This window comes from Acomys russatus, chromosome 19, assembly GCF_903995435.1.
Source record: "Acomys russatus chromosome 19, mAcoRus1.1, whole genome shotgun sequence".
NCBI classification, from domain to species: domain Eukaryota; kingdom Metazoa; phylum Chordata; class Mammalia; order Rodentia; family Muridae; genus Acomys; species Acomys russatus.
Window position 1 is genome coordinate 58,394,446 of NC_067155.1, and position 23,173 is coordinate 58,417,618.

The 23,173-nt window shown below is 49.1% G+C and overlaps 1 protein-coding gene across 1 annotated transcript in view; it reads right to left on the reverse strand.

Annotated features, from left to right (window-relative positions):
- Positions 1–23,173, reverse strand: part of Nos1 (nitric oxide synthase 1) — a 114,672-nt gene that overhangs the window by 62,406 nt on the left and 29,093 nt on the right. Inside the window, exon 3 of the mRNA XM_051161628.1 lies at positions 16,140–16,266. Coding sequence (XP_051017585.1) covers positions 16,140–16,266 — 127 coding nt within the window. The remainder of the gene's footprint in view (positions 1–16,139; positions 16,267–23,173) is intronic.

The window sequence follows — 23,173 nt, forward strand, 5'->3', positions numbered from 1 at the left end:
GTCGCATTTCATCTTAATTTCTCTCTCTCTCTCTTTTTTTTCTTTCCGGTTTTTCGAGACAGAGTCTCTCTGTGTAGCCTTGACTGCCTGGGACTCGCTTTGTAGACCAGATTGGCCTCGAACTCGCAGCGATCTGCCTGCCTCTGCCTCCCGAGCGCTGGGATTAAAGGTGTGCGCCACCACGCCCAGCTTCATCTTAATTTCTAACTCACAGACAAACATACTTGGTGAATAGACATTGGCCATACTGCAGTGTGCTCATCCTTCTGAAATGGGAGAGAAAGAGTAACCAGATGCAAAGAAGCAGGTGGAATGAGAATACAAAGGAGGGCAGGGCTTGACGACAAGTGGAGGGACAGAGGTGAGTCATCCTGGGGTCAGGATGAGGTTGCAAAGTTCAAAGGCCCAGGGGCTGGAACACTGGCTCAGTGGGCAAAGTGTTTGCTGATTCCTGGAACCCATGTGAAAAAAAAAAAAAAAAAAAAAAAAAAAAAAAAAACAAAAAAAACCAGTCATAATGATATATATAGGCCTGGAATCCCAGTTCTGGGGAGAGGTGGAAACAGGTGAATCCTCAAGACTGGCTAGCTAGCCAGTCTAGCCTAATTGGTAAATTCAGCACCAATGAGAGACACTGTCTCAAAACAACAAGGTGAAAGCACCTGAGGTGTGATGCCTGAGGTGACCTCTGACCTCTGACCTCCATGCACACACACTCATGAAACAAAACTCACAAGGGACCAACAAGGAGGCCTGTGAGGTAGAAGTACACAGTGAGGGGGAGAATGAGGACAGGAAGGTTAAAGGTCAAGCCCACAGCTCAAAAGCTTGGAGGGGCTGAGGCAGGAGGATAGCTGTGAGTCACACGATGGAGCTGATGACCTTGATTTTTGAAGGGGAAGTGCCACCTAGTACAGCTTTCCTCCTTCAGTAACCGGGTGTTGTTAGTGTTTCTACGGGAGGCTTGCATTACTGCTCTGGAGGCTGAGTGACAGTAGGCATCTCAGAGCCGGCAGTGGACATGGTGTCTCCGCCAGGATGGGAGGGCAGAGGTTCAGAGGGTGGTGGGGTATGAGGGTGAGGTGTAGGGTGTAGTGGGCAGGGGCTCTGATACAAAACACAAATGGCTGAGGTGATGGCCACACTTGTCCTTTCCTGGCTGTGTGTCCTTCTGTAGGATGACGGAAGATTCTGGGCCGGGTGACACCTGCTCTAGCTGGAAGCTTGCTAAAGTATGAGAGGAGGCAGGGTGCCCACAGACACTGCAAAGACTTCCTGAACTCATTCTGCTAAGGGGGTTGTGGAAGCCTGAGAGAAAGGCCTGGGCATTTGAACCCCAGAGGAGGCTGAGGGCCCCACACAGGTGACAATGCTCACCCACTGGGGAGTTGGTATGGCTCATCAACTGTTTTGAGGCAGGTGTCTGGGCTCTGTAGCCTGTGGCCCCAGCCAAAGCACGCCTGCCTGCTTCTGTAGAGGCCACGAACTAGGCACACTTCCCCCCCCCTTTTTTTTACAATGTTCAATATAAAACCCCAAACAAGAATATTATTTTGCCATCCATGATTGTGATTTGAGAGCCCAAGTTTCAGTGGTGAGTTTTTCCCTGGTCACCTTGTGGTCTATTTCTTTTGTAAGTAGCCGAGACTGAACCGAAGTCTTATGCCAAGTGAGCGCTCTCCACTGAGATATGCTAAGTTTCCCAGGCTGGCTTTGTATTTGCCTTCTGAATAGTTGGACCCATGGGCCTCCTCCATTAGGCCTGGCCTGGTCTTTTTCGTTCTTTCTTTCTTTCTTTCTTTCTTTCTTTCTTTCTTTCTTTTCTTCTTTTTCTTTCTTTCTTCTTCTTTCTTTCTCTTTCTTTTCTTTCTTTCTTTCTTTCTTTCTTTCTTTCTTTCTTTCCTTTTTTGGTCATGGCTTCTTGTATACTGTAGTGGCCCTGTGTTGTAACTGACAGATACTAACATTTAAGACTCTCCAAAGCCAAGGATGTTTCTAATTTTGTCACTGGGCTGCTTTACTCAAATGCCACTGGATTGGAAATCTTTCCAGGGGTTTCTAGGAATCCCTGCTGCCAGCTACCTTACCATACATTAAACACATGCACAGCCTGCAGGTGGGATTTCACCTCCCTCCCTCCCTCCCTCCCTTCCTCTCCTTCTCCCGTGTGTGTGTGTGTGTGTGTGTGTGTGTGTGTGTGTGTGTATTTGTGATGATATCAGAGGACAATCATATCTGACTTTCTTGTTTGTTCTTAGCATGGGTCCTCTGTTGCCTCCCCAGGTGCCACAGGTGGTTCATTAGAGACAGCCTATAGCCTAGGTGGGTCTGAAGCTTGTCATCCTCTGGCCTCTGCTTCCCAAGCACTGGGATGATGTGAGTCACCACCAGGGCTAGTACTTCCTGTAACGATTCCAGAAGCATGAGTGTATTAACACCTGCACACCCTGTATACACCTGCAACCTTTTATACACCTGCAGCCCTGAATACACCTACACACCTTATATACACCTGCAGCCCTGTATACACCTGCACACCCTGCATACACCTGCAGCCCTGTATATACCTGCATACACTGCATACACCTGCAACCATGTATACACATGCATACCCTGTATACACCTGTAGCTCTGTATACACCTACACACCTTATATACACCTGCAGCCCTGAATACACCTGCACACCCTGTATACATCTGCAACCCTGAATACACCTACACACCTTATATACACCTGCAGCCCTGAATACACCTGCACACCCTGTATACACCTGCAGCCCTGTATACCTCTGCAGCCTTGTATACACCTGCAGCCCTGTATATACCTGCACACCCTATATATGCCTACAGCCCTGCACACACCTGCATGCCCTATATACACCTGAAGCCTTATATTCTCTACACCTGCACACCCTGTATACACCTGTATAGGATCTAAGTAGCTTACTGTGTAGCCAAGGATGACCTTGAATTTTTGATCTTCCTGTCTCCACCTTCAGAGTGCAGGGACCATAGGTGTACACAACACTCCTGTTTTAATCCTCACAGCTGATAAATTTACATATCCCTATATAGATTCAGATGATCCAATTGTCTCTTTGAATCCATAGGGATGGGTGCTAGGACCCCATGGATCCCAGAACTTCAGTCCCCTAGTCCCTCATATAAAAAAAATGTCAAATTATTGGCCTCTCCATGCACTGCCCCCCTTTACCAATACCAAGTAAGTAGTTCTTATGCTATGTAGTTAGGGGAATATGACAAGAGAAAAAGTCTTTGCACACTTAGTGCACACACACACACACACACACACACACACACACACACACACAGAGTTTTGGGGAGATGGACAAGGGTCTCAGGCATGCTAATCCAGGCTTTACCACTGAACCCCATCCCCTGCCTCCAGCCATGGCTTTTGTTTATTTGTTTGTTTTTCTGAACATTTTCACCCACAGGTGGATGAATTATATGTGGCTTGAGAGACACAGGAAGCCGACTTCCTATCTACCTTCTCTCTGTTCAGCTGGTTCTTCCCCAGCTGTGTGCAATAAGCATTTGGGGGTCTCCCATAGGCTGAGTTGTACCCTAAGTCTGTATGCTGGAGCTCTAACCCTTTGACCCCTTTGACTCAGGAGTTTTTGGAGGTCACAAAGGGTAAATGAGATCGTAATGGTGAGGTCCTCCTCTGCTAGAATTAGTGACATTATGAAATTAGTCTCTGCCCCCCTTTTTTCTCCCTCTTCCCTCCCCCCCTTATCATGTTAGAGATACAGTAAGAAAGACCCTTCTTTCTACAAGCCAGAACAAGACCCCTTACCACAGCGGTTCTCAGCCTTCCTAATGCTGTGGCCCTTTAATACAGCCCCGCATGCAGTCATGACCCCAACTGTCACATTACTTCATTGCTAGTTCATATTTGTAATTTTGCTACTGTTATGAACCATAATGCAGATATCCGGCATGCAGTTGGTCTTAGGCCACCACTGTGAAAGGGTTGTTTGGCCCCTAAAGAGGCTACAATACACAGCTTGAGGACCACCCCCTACCCAGAACCAGGCCACACTGGCAGCCTGCTGCCAGACTTCAGCCTCCAGGACCCTGGCATGAATTTCGAATATTTAAGCTGTTGCATCTGTGGTACTGTGTGGATTCAGCTTGAGCAGATTAACACAAAGGCTATACACATAGTTGAAACCATCCAGAAGCTTAAATGTGCAGCCAAAGATTCCAGCCAGGTCTTGATTTAGGGGGATAGAGAACCAGGAAGCTGCTTGGCCTGAGTGAGTGGGCTGATGGAAGTCAGGGGAGCGCAATAGAGGTGCCGAGACTTTTTGTGGGGGTCTTGGAAAGTGAAAATATCGTAAGAGGAAAATTTTGTCATTGACACCTAATCCATGGGCCATCCCATCTTAGTAGCAAAGCTCACTGTAGAGTGCTGGGTATTTCTCACTGATCGGGAGCTACAACGAGTGGGCTATATATTCTGGTAAAACCTGAAGTACGATTTCTACAGAATAAATATTGCGTTCACACCACTGTAAAACTGAACTGCTAAATGAAGCCAGCGTAGGTCAGGACTGGCTATATAGGACTGCAAGGATTGTGGGAGGGGTAGCGGTAAGGACTGCACATCCTGAAGATGCTTTTTCAGCAATGAGGTGGGGAAGAGGGATGGCGCAGCTAGGAAGTAGATCTTCTGGAAGCCAGTTGGAAGAGAGGAGCTGGCCTAAGCCTAGTGTATAGGAACAGCAACTGAGAGTCTGGGGTGTGAGAAAGACCAAGGCAGCCTGATGGCTTCCTGTCCGGGTCATAGAAGGTCTGAAAACTTGATGAAATGTTAGCAGACTCTGGGAAGCAGGGAGGAGAATGTAGGGGCTGGAGGAAGGAAGTGTTTGAGGCAGGAAGCCAGGACCTCAATATGCCAGTCAGAAAGATATCGGATTGGGGGCCAAGGGCCTGTGTTTTCCAATAGCTGTGTCCCCTCAAATCCTTACATCAATGTCCTAAAGCCCAGTGCCTCTGAATGTGACTGCAGTAGTTAATCTTGACTGATTTGAGAGGCTCTGGAATCACCATGGAGACAGGCCGCTGAACATAGCAGTAAGAGAGTTTCCAAACTATGAGAGTTGAGGTGAGGTAGAACCTAACTGCGAGTGCTATAGCCCCATGGGCTGGGATCTCGGAACAGAATCCAAAGGAGAAAACAATATGAATATCACTAGTCATCTCTCTCTGATTCCTGACTGGATACAATGTAACCAGTCAACAGTAACCTTCTGGATACAATGTAACCAGCTAACCCACCTCCTAGATACAATGTAACCAACCACAACCTTCTGGAAACAATGTAACTAGCTAACAAACCTACCAGATACAATGTAACCAGCTAACTAGCCTCCCTGGATACAATGGGATCAGCTACCCTACTCTGCTGGATACAATGTAACCACCTATCTCCACCCTCCTGGAATCATTGTAATCTGCTGTGTCCCTCAGACTCTGAGCCAGAATCAGCCCTTCCTTCCGTATGTTGCTTTTGTCATGTGCTTTTTAACAGCAACAGAAACGGAATTGATACAGTCTCCCTAACTGAAGATGGGGCCACTGTGAAGATAGCAAGTTAGAATACAGTCCCTATATACACCTTCACTCAACAAGGCTGATATCATGGGAATTCAGAGACAGACACTCCCCTACCCAGAAAGAAGCCCTTGTGATCCCGAACCTGGCTATTACCAGGCACATAGAGAGAAGCCATTCTGCCCACACCTTGACTTTGGGCTCCCTCCATCATAACGGTGACACAAAGCACCCAGTTTTCAGCACTGGGTTGTACAGCCCAGGTGAGTGAGTGGGTCCTGGAGCTGACCCTGAACTTGCCCAGAATCAGCCAGCATCTCCTTTCTTTCCTGTTGGCACCAGGCACAGCTGCTCTATGACAGCCCTGTGACAACCTGCCTGCTCTGGGCTTATCCTGAAAATGAGGACAGCAAGCCTGGGCCAAGCTGGGCAGCAAGCCATCACACCACAGGGGCTAGACTCCACCTACTGTGATTTTCCTGCAGCCCTGGGCAACACAGCTCCAACCTGTGGGGACCACTTCTTCAGGATAGCCAGCCTAACCCAGTTATGGACCCCAGTGGTGCAGCATCCATGCTGCGAGCATATTGCTGCTTGGAGGAAAGAACCAACTGTGCTTAGGACCAGGAGAATGATTTCTGTGGGCTGTGTCCAAAGTGATCCAGTCCCTGAAGTGATCTACAGACACTGGCAACCACACACTCTGTCCCCTCTCCCCATTCTACAGCTTTCCAGTCTGTCAGGGTGGGGAGGAGGAGTGCCCAGAGATCAGACCTGTTCTGGTGTGAGAGAGGAGGTGCCTCAGATCTCTGAGATAGAGAAGCTTTTAAGCTAGAATGTGACCCAGGGAGCGGTGGCTCAGTTTCTGAAGAGTTAGCTGTGTAAGGCGAGGATCCTTAGCACCCACGGAAAAAAGCTGGTGTCACAATGCGTGCTTATAAACGCCATCACTGGGACAGAGGACAGGTGGATCCCTGGGATGCTCTGGCTAGTTGGTCCAGTCAAAATGGGTTCAGTGAGAGACCCTGGCTCAGAAAACCAAGTGGAGTTAACCACTGGGGCATGAAGAATCTACCACAGACAGCACTAACTGGATTAGCAGGTTATTAAACAAGACAAAACAAACAAACCACAAAAGGACAAGAAGTTGGGAGGGGGTGGAGGTAGGGACAGTGAGGAGTGATATATTGTATACATGCATGGATCTTTAGAGGTGAAAAAGCAGAGTGGAGAATGATTGAGGGTGCCAACTGGCTTTAAACCTCTGGCCTCCATATTCACACACATATACTTGCAAATGCATCTGCACACAGGTGTACCAGTGCATACATGCACCCCCAAAAGCTAGAAAACTTATGTTGACCTTTAGCTGGAGAGACTGCTGCACAATTGCTTGTTCTTACATGGCCCTGAGCTTGGTCCTCTAACCACACCAGAATGGCTCTGTGTCTTAGAAACTAATTTTTAATAACGAATCCTGCCACTACCTGTGGCTCATTCCCACTGTCTGTTCCTGAGTGTGAACTTGCTAAATATGAATGTTAAAAACACAATAGTTTTGTTTTGTTTTTTTTTAGCCTTTCAAATACCTTGGGAGTGTGGAAAAGTAAAGGAATGAAAGGATTCTCTCTATGGCTCTCAGAATGTCTGTTAGGAAGCAAACAGGCCACAGCTGTGGAAAAGGGGTAGGCAGCTCGGCCTGCGCTAGGGTTATGGGAAAAGGATTTCGACAGCCAGCTGCACAGTGACTCAGCATTCAGAGAATTCTCCCTGGTCCTCCATCAAATGCCATGGCCTCGCTAGGTGGGACAGACAGCCCACACTGAGCACACTTGCTAGGGAAACAAGCCACTAAAGAATATGTGGAAGTTCCCCACAGGGCTGTACCCAAACAGTGGCATAGGGCATTCAAACCCCATTTCCTGCCTCCACCCTGGCTTTGACCCCCAGACAGCAGGACTTGGTGTGTTTGTTTGCATGTGGTGTGGTGTGGTGTGTGTGTGTGTGTGTGTGTGTGTGTGTGTGTGTGTGTGTGTGCATGTGTGTATGTGTGCTCTCGTTGAATCTGAGACTCACCACACTGCATCGGCTGGCCAGCCAGCCAGCTCTTAGGATCCTCTTGTCTCCAGCCCTGAATGCTGGGGCTATAGGCTTGTACAGCTTCTTATGTGGGTGCTGGGGATTTGAACTCAGGTCCTAATGCTTATTCAGCAAGTGTGCCCACACACTGAGCCATCTTGCCAGCTCAGTCTCCTCTGTGCTTTGACTCATCTCTAGAAACATTACCCAGGTAGCTGCATTGCTGCATTGTGAAGGGGTAATAAAAACAATAGTCTATACTGTTCAGTATAGACACAGTTTTGTGAATATTTTTGATCAGGGACCCAGTGAATCTATGGGTACAGAGCTAAGGCATGCAGGGTGCAGACAATACCACCCTGGGTGGGGCTGAGGACGAAGAGAACTGTCAGTCCTGAAGTACTCAATACAGCACTGACCTTGCTCAGTAAGTACCAGGCATGGTTGCTATGGTTACTGCCATTAGTTCACAGCCTGACCCATTTCATCCCCTCAGGAGATGAGGAGCCCTTGTGATGAGTAGGAGGTCTTAGCCCGGTGCTAACTAGTCCTCTTATGGAGGTCACCAGTGAGGACCAGGCCATCCTGACCCCACCTACAGCAGCACTGTTGGCCACCATGCTGTGGCCAGGGAACCCTGGGCCCTAATGGCTACACATCTCCATGGTGGTGGTGTTAACCACCATGGTTGATATTTTTATTCTGACATCACTAACAAGCTTAGGTCAGGGCCAACTGAGGTTCCCTGCTGCAATGGTGTGTTGGAAGCTGTGAGGCAGTGCCTGCTGTACCCCTCTGCTGCCCAGACCCGAAGGGCTGCTGTCCCTCTGCCATTCAACAAAGTAGGCCCCAGTTCTTGGAGACCTCGGGTCCCCTGCAGATTGGGGAGTAGGGGCTCAGGAGCCTGACCCCTCCTGTCTGGTAATTCAGAACTCTTCGAGTGCTGATAATAGCTTGGAAATATAGAGAAACTCCATAGTGGATTCTGACGTTTTAAAAGCAGGCAGGAAGCCCTGGGTCCCCAGGGAGAGGAAATGCCAGCTCCCAGTGAGGTGAAGGGTGGGGAGGGAGTTACAATAAAAGCTACCAGAGTGACTATCTAATCGCTTCAACCAGTAGGAGGCTGGAGACAGGGTGGGGTGCTGGGAGAGTTGGGTGAACCCTGGGGAGAAGTCATTTTGGCCTGGAGTCTTCCCTACCTATGCACCATGGATGGGATGAGCAACTGATTAGGAGAGCAACTGGGGCATGTGGGGGACTCAGACAATCACTAAGAGGGGAGCAGTTGAGAAGGGCTGGGTTCCAATCCTAGGGTCTTGTAGAGGGTTTTCGTTTAACGGGACATGGCTCTCATAAGCTCATGTTTTTGAACAGTTGGGCCTCAGCGGGTGGTGATGTTTGAGAGACCAGGAGCCTGGCTGGAGGAAGTGAGTCACTGGGGGATTGGCACTGAGGTTATAGCTCTGCTCCATTCCCTGTTCTAGCTCTGCTTCCTGATCTGCCAAACTACGAGCAAGCAGCCTCCCCCTCCTGCAGCCGCTGCTGCCAAGATGGCTCCAATCATATGCCTTTTCTGCCATAATGGACGGTCCCCCCGATACTGTGAAACCAAATTAACTTCTCCTTCCTAAAGCTGCCTGGGTCAGTCATTCTGTCACAGTAGAGAGACAAGAAAGAACACAGGGAGAAGGGACAAGCATCAGGCCTCATGTTATTTATCCGTTGTGTAACATTTTACATATGATGGTTATCACAGAAGGACCTGTGCCTCATTTGGCCTGAACATGAATGATAACAGCAGAGATCCACTAAAGATCCTCAGAAATGTGAAATCACAGCTTGTCGGCCACAGACACTTGTTTTTACCGGAACACTTTTAATCTACTTATGCTAGGCAAGTTCTTACTTTATCATCAGAGCCTGGGACCAGTGCCTCTGGGGGGCAAACCTCCCATGCTGCCTCCCTGTTTAGCACTAATCACACAGTGGGAGTGCACTTGGCCATTAAGCTCTGGAGAGCAGGGAAGGTAGTATCACACAGTGGGAGTGCACTTGGCCATTAAGCTCTGGAGAGCAGGGAAGGTAGTGTTTGCTTTTCTCTGCTTCTACTGCACACAGGGTTGTGGGGGAACATTTGGAAACACAGGAAGCAGCTCATTGCACAGTTCATCTGGGGACCGATGTCATTTGTACTGTGGATGTGCCAGAGAAGGTCCATAGAGGTATCGCCGAAGACTAGAAACTACAGGCTCTCTAGCCTTCCTCACAGCTAACCAAGATGGCCACCCAGAGAGGTCATCACTATATAGAAGTGAGCAAACAGTTTGGCCTACCCAGTCTAGTTCAAGGGGTGGCATTTGTATGCCAGGCTCTCAGATAGATAGACATACACCCCCAGGATGGCGGTACTCCTTTCTAGACCAGAGAGCATAGTCTCATTATTATCTTTAGCAAATAAATAGTGCTCTGAGTTAAGAATGTCTTCCTCATGCCTAGCCTAATTTTCTTTGCTTCTTTCATACTCTGTGCCCCTTTGCCCAGTCCCAGGGAACAGAAATACAGACAGCTGCTCCTCCTCCATGATTACTAGTCTCTTCCTGACTTAGGAAGCAGACATCGAGTCCTTCTTCGTGTACAATGCTGTCTCATCTGAGGATGCTCATAAAACTAACAGATGGAGATCGTTGCAGAAGGCTACCGTGGCCAAAATGTAGGCAACAGCTAACCATGGGATGCCCGCTCAATCCTGACCATTCTGTCAATAACACAACCCTACACCTAAGGCTGGGGGAACATCACGGCAGAGGGGCGGAAAGACTGTAAGAGCTGGAGAGCCAGGATGTCTGCTGCCACACTGTGTCTTCTAGACATGGCAGGGAGGCAGAACCATGAAACCTCAACTGTATGGCTCCCTAAGCAAGGCCTGCTGGTGTGGATGGGGGGAAAATCTCGCAAGGTCGTGACCCTAGACCCTATGTGGGGAGCTATAGGCAATTTGTACCTGCCAAGAGAGGGAGACTCCACTTTCTCCAGGGATGATCTCCTGACAGGTGATCTAGTCAGCCCTAAACTTGTGTACTTATGAGCAACACTGAATGGACTCAGCAGCTTGTATTCACACACACACACACACACACACACACACACACACACACACACACACCAATAACGACTAAAGAAGAGGTCATGAATTTGAGTGGGAGTTGGAGGAAATGGGAGGAGCTCAAGGGGCCAGAGGGAGGGCAGAAAATGATCTAAATATAGTACTCCTATATGAAATTTAAAAAAAATTAAAATAAAATAAATGTAGGAGCTGGGTGTGGTGGCACATGCCTTTATGACTAGCACTTGGTGAGGCAGAGGCAGGCAGATCTCTGTGAGTTTGAGGCCAGCCTGGTCTATAAAACAAGTGCAAGACAACAGAGGCTACCCTGTCTTGACAGAGAAACCTGGTCTTGAAAAAAAAAAAAGTTGGTTAAAGTATGAAAAAGAAAAGCAAGTGTCAGGTGAGATGGCTCTGAATAGCCATGGGGAAGGTGGAGGTGGGAGACAGCCCACATCAGACAAGACCGGATCTCTATTGAGTCACTCCACACAGAGCCATTGGAGGCAGAGAGGAGATGTCATTGAGTTATGGGCTGTCTACTTACCGCTAAAGCTGGCAAATGCATCCTAAACTTGGGTCTCAAGGGATGCGCTTGCTCACTCTGTGTGTTGGGGATTGAAGCAGAACCAGGTGAATGCTGGGAAAATATCCTATTACTTCAGGTATATCCTCATAGCTTGTTTCTCTCTTCTTTTCTTTGGAGAAAGGGTTTCACTACTATGTAGCCCAGGCTAGCATTGAACTCATGAACTCCCCTACTCAGCCTCTTGAGTGCTGGGGTGACAGGCTGCCATCAGCCTGCCCACCTCCTTTCAGCTTATTTCCTAGAGGGAGTGTGGAGCCTGGCTTTATAGTCAGTGGGTTAGAATCTTGTTTTGGTCATAGAACTGTGCTGAGGACTGGACGCGAGGGGTAGAGTGGCCCTCTCGCCGCTGGTGTCTGGGTCAGGGTCTTCCAGGCAAAGCTGATTGGTCATCTTACTGGGTCCTCAGTGCTCGGCAGGTAGGTCCCCTTCTCTGGGATAATGGACTTCCCACGCACAGGCCAGCGCTCAGCTCCCCTCCTTCTCTACCCCTTTAATGCCACACTGGCTGAGAAGCCCACCTCCAAGTCACTTCTGCCATGTTCTCTGTGCCAAGCTCCACCCCTCTAACTAGAAGTTCAAGGTGAGTTTTTGTAAATTGCCACCTTAAACAAGGTGGACAGTGTGAGAAACGGTCACAGTCCTGCCCTGCCCAGACTTTGGCAGTCATTTCTCAGAGAGCCTAGAATGCTTCTGCTTCTTCCCCAAACTTCCCCTTCAGCCAAACTCAAAGGCTACCACCAACAGGGAATTATAAACTCCAATGGCAAGTTAATGAAATTGGCTGGCAATTTCAAAATACTGCATTTGAGTGTACATTAAGCACATAAGAACATTCCTCTTTTGTTATCTTTCTTGACTCATAGAAACATCTCAATTTCCACCTGTTGTTTACGATAAAGACATGGCCAGCTACTCAGGTGGCTGAGGCAGAAGGATGGAAAAGTAAAGAAATGCTCAGGTTATTGAGTGAGCTAAAAGTCAGAAAGGGCAACTTAGACTTGTTCGAAAAAAATATTTTTAAAAGAATGGGGGAGGGATGCCAGGTGGTGGCGGCACACACCTTTTATCCCAGCACTCGGGAGGCAGAGGCAGATCTCTGAGTTCAAGGACAGCCTGGTCTACAAAGAGAGTACAGCAGGACAGCCAAGGCTACACAGAGAAACCCTGTCTCTGGATGGAGGGGGTGGGGTGGGATGGGAAGAATGGGGGAGGGACTGGGTAGCCCAGAGGTCAAGAGTAGCTAACACTCTTGCAAAGGGCCCAGGTTCAATTCCCAACACCTATGTTGGGAAGCTCACAACTGCCTATAATTCTAGTTCCAGGGGATCTGACACTTTCTTCTGAACTCTGTAGGCACCTACACTCATGTGCACATACCCACACACATATACATATAATTAAAATAATAAAAACAAATCTCAGAAAAACCCAGAAGAATGGGGATATAGCTCAATGGTCGAGCACCTGCCTAGCATGTATGAGACCATGGGTTGTAGCACCACAAAAATAAAAGTAAATAACAGTAACAACAAATGAATAAAAAAAAAGATTTATCTTCTGTGCTAAGTAGAAAAATAAAACCAACAGCATCAATGTGCTAACAATTGGCAAATGGACACTCTGTCTTGCTGAGATGCTGACAGAAATAGGTGGTGGGGATTGTCTTAAAGTGGAACATCCCTGTAAAGAGGGTGGGTTACACAGACAGCTGCCCCCCCCCACCCCATGGTGGTTTGAATAAGAATGGGCCCCCACAGGCTCATATGTTTGAATGCTTTTTCACCAGGAAGTGGAACTTTTAAAAGGATTAGAAGGATTAGGAGGTGTGGCCTTGCTGGAGGAAGTGTGTCACTGGAGGGGGTGGGCTCCGAGGCTTCAAAAAGCTATGCCAGGCCCAGAGTCCTGCTCTCTCTGTCTATGGATCAGGATGCAGCTCTCAGCTACTGCTCCAGTGCCTACCTGCCTACCACACCACATGCTCCCCACCATGGTAATGGACTTAACCTCTGAAACTGTAAGCAAGCCCCCAGTTTAATGCTTTCTTTCATAAGAGTTGCCTTGGTAATGGTGTCTCTCTACAACAATAGAACATTGACTAAGACACCCCCCTAATCAGGCTCACATACGGTTAGATGCTGTGTACATTTTAAAGGAGAAATGCCAGTATTTTTGTGTAAAACCCTGAAACAATGAAGAAAAAACTTTAAAAAATCAGACTCATCTCTCAGGACAACAGACTGTACACTGGACAAACAGTGCCTGAGCCTGGATCTGGCTGGAGGTGCCACTTCCTGTCTGTCTTTGTCTTGGGAGGGTTATCAGCACACACGACTTCATTTTTCATCAAGAAACCAAAAACAAAAGGAGCTATAAACCAGTATAGTGTTGCACATTTGCAAACCCAGCAGTTGGGAGACTGAGGCTAGAGGTTTACAAGTTTGAGACCAGCCTGGCTGTACAAGGCCCTTTCTCAAAAAAAGACAAGGCTGGTGGCACAGCTTAGTGTATAGAGCTTTGTTCTTGCATGCCAAGACCCTGGTTCCATTCTCAGGACCTCCTTCCCTTACAAGCAATAGAAATTATGAAGGAGTTTTTTTTTTTTTTTTTTTTTTAAGATTTATTTATTTAATATTATGTACACAGTGTTCTGCTTGCATGTACTCCTGCAAGCCAAAAGAGGGCACCATATCACATTACAGATGGTTATGAGCCACCATGTGGTTGCTGGGAATTGAACTTAGGACCTTTGGAAGAACAGGAGGTGCTCTTAACCACTGAGTCTTCTCTCCAGCCCCTATGAAGGAGTTTTTAAAGACCACAATAGTTGGTCTTATTGTCGGTGAACAAGAGTCCCTAAGGTTTGAGTATGGCCTTGGTGTGCTTGGTTCCCCCCGCCCCGCTGGAGTGGATCCTGGGCCCCCTGCTTGCTCAACCACCAAGCTCACCCCAGCTCCAGTGTAGCCTTGATGTTTGAGGACAGTTTAATGATGCTCATCTACAAATGTCCCTGGGTATCACTGGCTGCGGGAGAGCCGGCCAGTGGGAGCATGGAATCTTCTACATCCCCTGCTTCCTCGTTAGCCATCAGCAGCCAAGGAAAGCCACTTCAGCTGTGCCTCAAGCTTGGCTCACTCTCCTCTGAAGCCTTGTGGAAAGGCTTGGAGTCTTGGCTCGGATGGACTGGACGGCTCCATTTGTGTGCAGGTGCTGAGAAAAGGGAGTGCAGCTCCCCCTCTTCCAGACCTATCTACTATGAGTATCCCCACTCCTGCTGCTGTGGGGTAAAGGATGTTTGGTAGGAAACATGGGTTCTTTCCAAGGGTCACTCTGGCCTGGCCCGTCAGCTGTCCGGACAAGAGAGAAGTGGCTGCTGATCTCTAGCCAAACCGAGGCAGTCTTAGAAAGGGACAGTGACTCAGCTGTCAGCACAGATCTCAGCAGATTGGCAAGCACTGAAACACTTGGTAACAGATGGAGCTGGCGAGGCTGTGGGCAAACAGCCCCCCTCCCCCTGCCACATATCTGGTAAGATGGGTACAGCCACTGGGTTGTAAATGGAAATGGCTTTTGACTCAACTTTAACACTTCTAGGAAATTCTTTCTCCCGAGAAAGTCTGTTCATATGCCAAATGAGGTATTTATACAGTGCCACACGGGACAGCACTGTCACAGCCATGGAGTTGGAAAAACCCAAGTGTCCATTATAAAGGACTTATGTAATAGAGGATGGCATAGCCTCACACTGGAATATTATACAGTCGTGAAAAAGAGCCAGGCTCTCTGTACTGGCTGGTTTTATGTCAACTTGACACAGTTAGAGTCACTTGGGAAGAAGGAACCTAAATTAAGAAAATATCCCCACCAGTTTGACCTGTGGGAAAGCCTGTGGTGCATTTTCTTGATTGATGATTAATGTGGGAGGGCCACTGTGAGTGGGGCCACCCATAAGCTGGTGGTCCTTAGTTCTATAAGAGGGCAGGCTAATCAAACCATAGGGAACAAACCAGTGAGCAGCGTCCTCCATGGCCTCTGCTTCAGCTCCTGCCTCCAGGGTCCTGTCTTGAGTTCCTGCCCTGACTTCCATCAGTGGTAGAATGTTTACCTAGAACTGTAACGTGAAATAAACCCTTTCCTGTCCAAGCAGCTTTTGGTTCTGGTGTTTGTCACGTCAGTAGAAACGCTGACTAAGACAGTCTCTGTACCTTCTCACTCGGACTTATCTCCTAAATATGTTAGTGCTTGAAAAAGCAAATCCAAGTGCAGACACACTTTCACTTGTACAAAGGTATATAAAATAACAATTTTGTCTGTTTATAATAAGATGTTAGTGGGTACGTGCACACACATACACCAAAAAAGCAAAACCAACCGATATTGTTGGTCTCTAGGGTTGGCAATTAGTGGGGGAAAAAAAGGGGACAGGCTGCTGGATATTTGGTGTCTTTAGAACACAGGGCAAGAGTGTCTTGCCTGATATAAACAGGAATCTAAAATTTGAAGGGAAAAAACAAAAACAAAAACAAAACAAAACAAAACAAAAAAACAAAGACAAGCTCCTAAACCCTTGCACACACATGATACATCCAGATTCAAGCTGCTTCTCACACCCCAGCCCTCTTGGCTTATCTTCCAGGTCATGGTTCTGGGATTTTGTGCTTCTCTTTCCCCCTCCCCCTTCCCCTCCCCCTCCCCCCTCCCCCTCTCCTTTCCCCCTCCCCCTCTCCCTTCCTCCCCAAGAAACTGTGGGAACTCAGGCTGCCCCCTCCCCGCCAGTGTCTAGCTTACCTGTTCCTTCTCTGAATATGGGTTGTTGAGGACCACAGGGGTGTTGCCCTTCCCCCACAGGTCATTGAAGACTCGGTCATTCTCCCCGCCCAGGGGCGGAGCTTTGTGCGGTTTGCCATCGAGGTCTCTGGAAGGCAAGGTGGGTCGAGTGAGGAAGGGTGACAGCAGGATTGTGGCCTTGAGTTGAGAGTCAGTCCTCCATCTGTACAGAACCCCAACTCACTCAGAGGGCCCTCTGTGTAGCCTGTGGGTCCACCCATCTTCATCCCAACCCCCACCCCTGGCCCCTGACACCCAGTGCCACAGGAAAGCAGTTCTGGGCTCAGGTGTGCAAAGCTCCATGTGGCTTCAGGCTTCAGTGTGGCTTCCACTCAGACTTCACACACTCCCACCCCTCCCCACTTCCAAGATCTGAGAATTGGGAAGCCTCCTCAGCATCATCAGGTATGTACCGCATGGTACACCCTGTCCACCCGGGACAGTTAGTGATGAGAAAGGCAGGGCACAGGATGGGTGGGCATCCTGCAAGGCAAGAGACAAGATTTATTCTGTTCTTGACCAAGGCTTTATGCTTTTTTTTTTTTTTAAACCACAAGCTCATGGGACATAGCAATGGAAATAATATCACTCACAATGGTGACTAGAGTCAATTAAGCATTCACTACACATCAGGCACTATACATGTGGGTCATGAGTGTGTGGACAGAGGAAGGAGTAAGTGGAGGACAGAGGTGAGCCTCATGTGCTGTTCCTTAGGAGCCATCCAGCTGGAGTCTCTCACAAGTCTAGAGATTTGACAGGACTGCAGACTATAAAGCCCTATAGAACCTTTTGCCTCTGCATCTCCAGTTACGGGGGAGTCTTTTTGTGGATTCTGGGAACTAAACACAGGTCCTCATATTTGCAAGGCAAATAGCGTACAGTTGAATGGTCACCTGGCCCCCTTGTGTGTGTTTGCCTCATTGAACCCTTGAGATGGTCCATGGGGTAGGAGTGAGGAGTAGCCACAATCACCATTGACATGCGTTCATGGGTGGTACAGGTGAGAAAGAGATGTGAGTGGCTATGGAGGTCAGTGCTACCATCAACTTCAGAGTCCAGGACAAGGTGGGAGACAAGCCTGTGGCTGTGACTGTGGGGAATTATCTTAGCTGGGTCAACTCATATGGAAAGACCCATCTCGAGTGAGGGCAGGACTGTTGCTAGGGACTGTGGACTGTAAAAGCTAAAGAAGGTGAGTTGAGCCTCAGCATTCATCACTCACTGCTTCCTGACTGTATACACAATGTGACCAGCTGCCTCATGCTCCTGCTGCCTTGATGCTCCCACTGTGACAGATTGCACCCTAGAACTGTGAGCTACAGAAGCCTTTCCTCCTCATAAGTCACTTCTGCCACATTACTTTATCATGGCCATAAAAGAATAACTCATCCAGGGGCAAGGTCACAAGTGGCCAGTGGTAAAGCCAAAGCCTCCAGCCTGCTGCCATTAGTGTTGTGTTTATTTACCACCATTGTCACCACCATTGCTACCATTAGGAACAATCCTCTAGCTTTCCCTCCTCCTCAGCAGTAACACCAGTGACAACTCACTGTCACCATCATGACGTTTGTCACATCATCACCATCATCCTCACCGTCACGATCACCATGACCGTTATCATCACGGTCATCATTCCTGTCATCACTACCATTGTCATCAACATCATTATCATCATCATCACCATCACCACCACCATTGTCATCAACATCATCATCATCATCACCACCACCATTGTCATCAACATCATCATCACCATCACCACCATCATGACCATCATCATCAAGGCCATCATCGCTACCCAACCCATCGCCATCCCTATCATCTTCACCATTGCCACAGTCACCATCATTGCTGCTACACCCACCAACATCGCGAACACCATGGTCATCACCATCATCATTTTCCCTGCTCTCCTCGCCATGGCTACCACCTCCATCTTCACTCCCACCACCACAGCATTGTCACAGTAAGAAATCACACCACAAAAGCTGAGGTCCAGAGAGAAAGTCATTAGCTCAAGTTACACCCTTCAATCACAGGTTTGTGTCTCATCCCAGAGCCTGCCCTCCTGCCACTGAGGCCCCATTGCCCTTCTGCCCTTTCCTCTGACCAGCCCCAGCTGAGGCTCTGTCAGCAAGGTCCTATGGGGTAGCCAGCCTCAGAGACCAAACCTTGTCCTTCTTTTCTGTGAAGGCTGCTCTTTGGCTCTCCTCTGTCTATTGACCCTGCATCCAATTGCAGTTGTACTTTATTGTCACACCCAGTCCCCAACTGTAGGCTACTCAGCTATTTTGTGTCCCTCCCAGGTATTGGTGCCTGGCATGGGGGAGCTTGCCCAGCTCTCTGCTACCTTCCCAGCTTTGAGGACTCCCCACATGTCTGCGTGGATTGTTAATTGGGGTGAAACAGGAGCTGGGAGACGGGCTCTGAGTCCATCCCCTGCCACCTGTTCTGATGGGGCCAGCCCACCCCATCCTGCCAGGCTTCTCCTCATCCCTCTGGCCCCTTGTTACAGCCACTTCCGTTCCTCTGCTGGGTGAGGATTACATCATCAGAGGGGAACATTTTGTCTCACCCTCTTCAAAATGTCACCAAAACATCTCTGGAGTGGCTCTCGATGGCCAGCATTTCCCAAGTCAACGGATTACCTGTGCAGCAATTAACTAGGGAACGGGCTGTGGAGAGCCGCTTCAAATGTCACTCAGCTCCATTCGGCTCTGTCGTTCCTGAACTGACAGCGCCACGTGAGCGCGAATGGCTCCTCAGCAGACAAGGGAGGAGGTTAATGCATTTGGGGACATTGGTAATGTACCAGGTACTTGTACCCAGTTATTTCATCTCGTTTCAACAGCCATTCACTGCTCTTGGTTTCAGATGAGAGAGCGGAGCCCACAGAGGCAATGCAAGTTCCCCCCCAGAGGCCTACAGCTTGAAGCTAAACAGGGGTGTGAAATTAGGTCTGATTGATGGCTGCTAGTTTATATCCCTTCTGAGATTAAGACAAAGCAGGGGTGTGTGTGTGTTGGGGGGAAGCAGGAAAGACATGTCAAGATACTTATAGTCTCAGCTACAGGTGACAGAGGGAGAACCCAAGCATTTATGAGGTCCATCACCTAGGCAACTCGGAGGCGGTTCGTCTTGTAGGGAGGAGCTCACATCTATCTTGTGCTGCTTTTGTTGTTGTTGTTGTTTCTTCCTTTCCTTTCTTCCTCCTGCCCTCTGTTTCTTCTGCTTCCTCGTCTTAATGCGTTTGGGTGGTGTTGCTAACACCAGCTGGTTTTAAGTCATGCGTGATGAACAGGGACAAGACGGTTTTAGTACGGAGCCCAGGGAACGTCAGGGCTGAGCGGTCTGCTTTCCATGCACTCAGGACAAATTCAGGAGTGGACGCCCCTGACTCACTGACCTGGTGCACCCCAGGGGTTCACCTGGATGATGGGGGTTCCTGGAGCATCCCACAGTGTCTGATCACAGTAGCATGTCTGTAGCATCCACAGTGGAGACTGGGTAGAATTGGGTCTGACCCTTGGCTTTGCTCATTGAGACTACTGAACACAGAACCAGCCTCAATATGCTCTTTGTCGTGTGCGAGTTAATGACAGTATGGGGAATGGCTGAGTGAGAGGACCCCTCTGACTCTCAGTGGAGAGTACTGACTCTTGTACCTCCTTGCTCCTTCTTCACAGCCTCATTAGACAGACAAAGGAGCTGCTAATCCTTTAAGGTCTTTGTCATTGTCCAGGCAATGCCTGCACCATCTGGTATAGCCACTAGCCACACATGGCCAACTAGCCACTTCAGAAGTACAGGTCTGGAGTAAATGTAGATTCCCATAAGACTCTGATCTCCACTCTCCCCTCTTCTCTGCGCCCTCGCCCTCTTGGCCACGCCCAATCTAGTGCTGTCTTCTTCGCTCATCCCTCCGATGAGGGACACCCATTTCTTCTGGGCACCATGTGAGATCAGGTGTTTACAATGTCTGACACACAGTCAGCACAAACAAGACACTATCTCACTATGCTGTTGTTTCTTAACAAGTAAGGGAACAGCAGCTCAGAGAGATTGGTCCACTTGCCCAAGGCCACACAGGCAGAAAGAGAAGCTTGCTAAAGCTGGTGTCTCCTCTTGTTATAGCTGGGCATCCAGGGGAACAGGGATATTACATGGGGGAACTTGGAGGTGTATCTTGCTAGATTATATACTCATGGAGAGTTTTGGGTATTTTTTAAAATTTTAATTATTAAAAATTTATTTGTGTGTACATGTGCATGTGTGTGCATGCATGTGCATGCGTGTGCGTGTGTGTATCATAGCATATGATCAACAAGCCAGGTAGCAAACACTTTTACCTATCCTGCCATCTTGCCATACTTTAAACACCAGACACTCCCAGGCAATAAGGTGAGAGCACTGATTCCATTCCCTGGGTAAATGAAGACTTGGTGGTGTCTTTTTTATTTTCCCAGGAAAGAAAAGACACTGAAGCAGGGATCAGGTTTGTTTCCTGACCTCTGGAAAGGCTGGTGGGTGACTTGTATGTGAGTCTGGGTCTGCTGGCTGCCTTGTATCACCTTGATATGGTTGACAGTGTGTGGGCTTTGACTGTTGAGGTTTTCAGCCAGGGACTTCATCTCAGTGGGCTCTGCCCCAGACCTTGAGGGTTGCTGAGCTCCACGACAGTAGCCGCAGCACACCTCATGATGACCCTGGGGTATCTTTGGATGCTGTGCAGAGATGGGCCAAGCCAAGCATCATGTTAGTATCCCCAAACCTTCACGCAGCCTTGGCCAGGTCCTCCGCAGAGGGTACTTGGGAAATCAAGTCCATATTCTCTCACAGCACGGACAGGTAGCTCGGTCTGGCTCCTCAGAAAGTTTGCATGGCTGACTACTGGCCGAGCCTGAGGACCTGGCAAGGAGGAGGTGTGTCAGGCCTGTGTGCCAGGCTCAAGGAAGGTCGAGGCAGTTGCGAGACGACGAGGCTGCTAGGAAGCAGCTGGCCTTGGCAGAAAGCCTGCCCCAGCTTTCCATGGACTTGCTGGCTAACGCATTCCCATCTTCCTTGCCTTACGCCAGCCTTTCGTTGCTGCCTTCACCTGGTCTCAGATGCCAGGGGCTGAGTTAATACCAAGACTCAACGTTTACGGAGGTGGGATGTGGGGGCCCTGGCCAAGCTTTCCCCCTGACTTTTATCAGGGTGCTGTCGTCAATGAGGAGGTCTTATTAAGGGAATGAGGAGGTTTTTTCTTTTTTGAGAGGCCCAGGTTGGCTTTAAATTCACTGTATAGTCGAGGATGGCCCCAAACTTCTGAGCCTCCCGCTCCGCCCCCTACAAGGTAGTAGGATTACAGCTGTCTGTCATCGTGTCTGGTTTATGTGGTGCTGGGATTGAAGCGAGGACTTTGCATACTCTAGGCAAACTCTCTACACCCCCAGGGCCTGCCTTTTTACTTTTTTTGAGACAGCCTTGCGGTATAGCCCAGGCTGGCTTCAAACTTGCCACCCTCCTGCCTCAGCTTTCTAGGCGTTAAGATTGCAGGTACGAACCACCACGGTAAGCTGTAAAGTTTCCTTGTGAGGGCAGGGAATCCCACAAGGAACCCTGAAGCTGGGGAGAAAGGTGGGGTGCAGGGCTCAGTTACCACCACACTCCAATTGCCAATCTCCCCACGCTGGTCAGAACCCTTAAACCCACACCTGCAAGAGGAGGTAAGTAAAGAAATTAAGGGTGGTGGGCTGGGTTTGAATGTTGGAAGACAGGGAGCTCTTATAGCCCTGACTCAGTGTCTGTCCTGTCCTACTTGGACATGGAGCGTGTTAACAGCCCGTTGTATTGGCTATGCAGAGCAGGCACCCTCAGTATCCCTGGGTTCTACGTCTCTGACGAACAGTGGGCTTTGGGGAGATGGGTCAGGGAGTGAAGTGCCTGCGTGAAAGCATGAGGATCTGAGTTCGATCCTCAGACCTCACACCCAGAGCTCCTCCCACTGTTTTCCTTTCATCCCTTGGAGCCTCTTTGAACCTATCACCATGGTCCCTGCCTCAGGACCTCTGTTCCCACTCTACCCTCTTGTTAGGAACCTCCCCACTCTGGCTTTCACATGGCTGGCACCTCTGTCTTCCCCCACCTAATGTTCTCCTCACCCGAAGCTACTTCTCCCCCCCCCCCCCCCCAAATCTCTGGCCTATTTCCTCTCTGGCATGAGTCACAGTGAGAGATGACGGCAAATGTCTATTTGTCTATTCTTCATGTCTCTGATGTGACTCGGGGAGGGGAGAGCTGCCTTGGCAAGCCCCCAGCTCTGAGAGCAGAAGACTGTGCTTGCTTAAAACTTCACTGGGTGGAAGGCGGCAAGAAGCCCGCTGGGGACAGGTCAAATTCGGGGGAGGTAGACACGTGAGTTCTCCCATAGCTTGTTCAGGATGAAGGGCTGAGTGTCCAAGTGACAAGACAGAAAGGGGACAAGGCAGGAGCTGTGCCCAGGGAGAAGGACAGATTGGGAAAGACATGCATGTCTGATGAGGGGGAAAATGGAAGTCCCTCTGGGTGTGGCGTGGAAGTTTGTGAAAGAGCCTTTACAGTCTCACTCAGAGCTCCGTGTGCAGTGTGTGCCGACTCAGGGAGCCTGGAGCCTGCCCAGCTAAGGGTGTGTGTGTGTGTGTGTGTGTGTGTGTGTGTGTGTGTGTGTGTGTGTGTGTGTGTGTGTGTGTGTGTGTGTGTGTGTGTTTGTGTGTGTACACATGCATGCACATGCACACATGAATGTGTGGATGTGAAGGTCAAAGGGTAACTTGTTGAGACAGGGTTGCTCCTTACTGTCGAATGCTCCCATCAAGCAGGACTGGTGCACTAACAAACTGTACAGGGATCAGGGATCTTGATGTGTCCATCTCTCTAGCACATTTTTGTGGGTGCCTGAGATCCGGACTCAGGTCCTCATGTTTGTGCGGCAAGCACTTTACCACCAAGCCATCACCCCCAGCTCCCTCTTG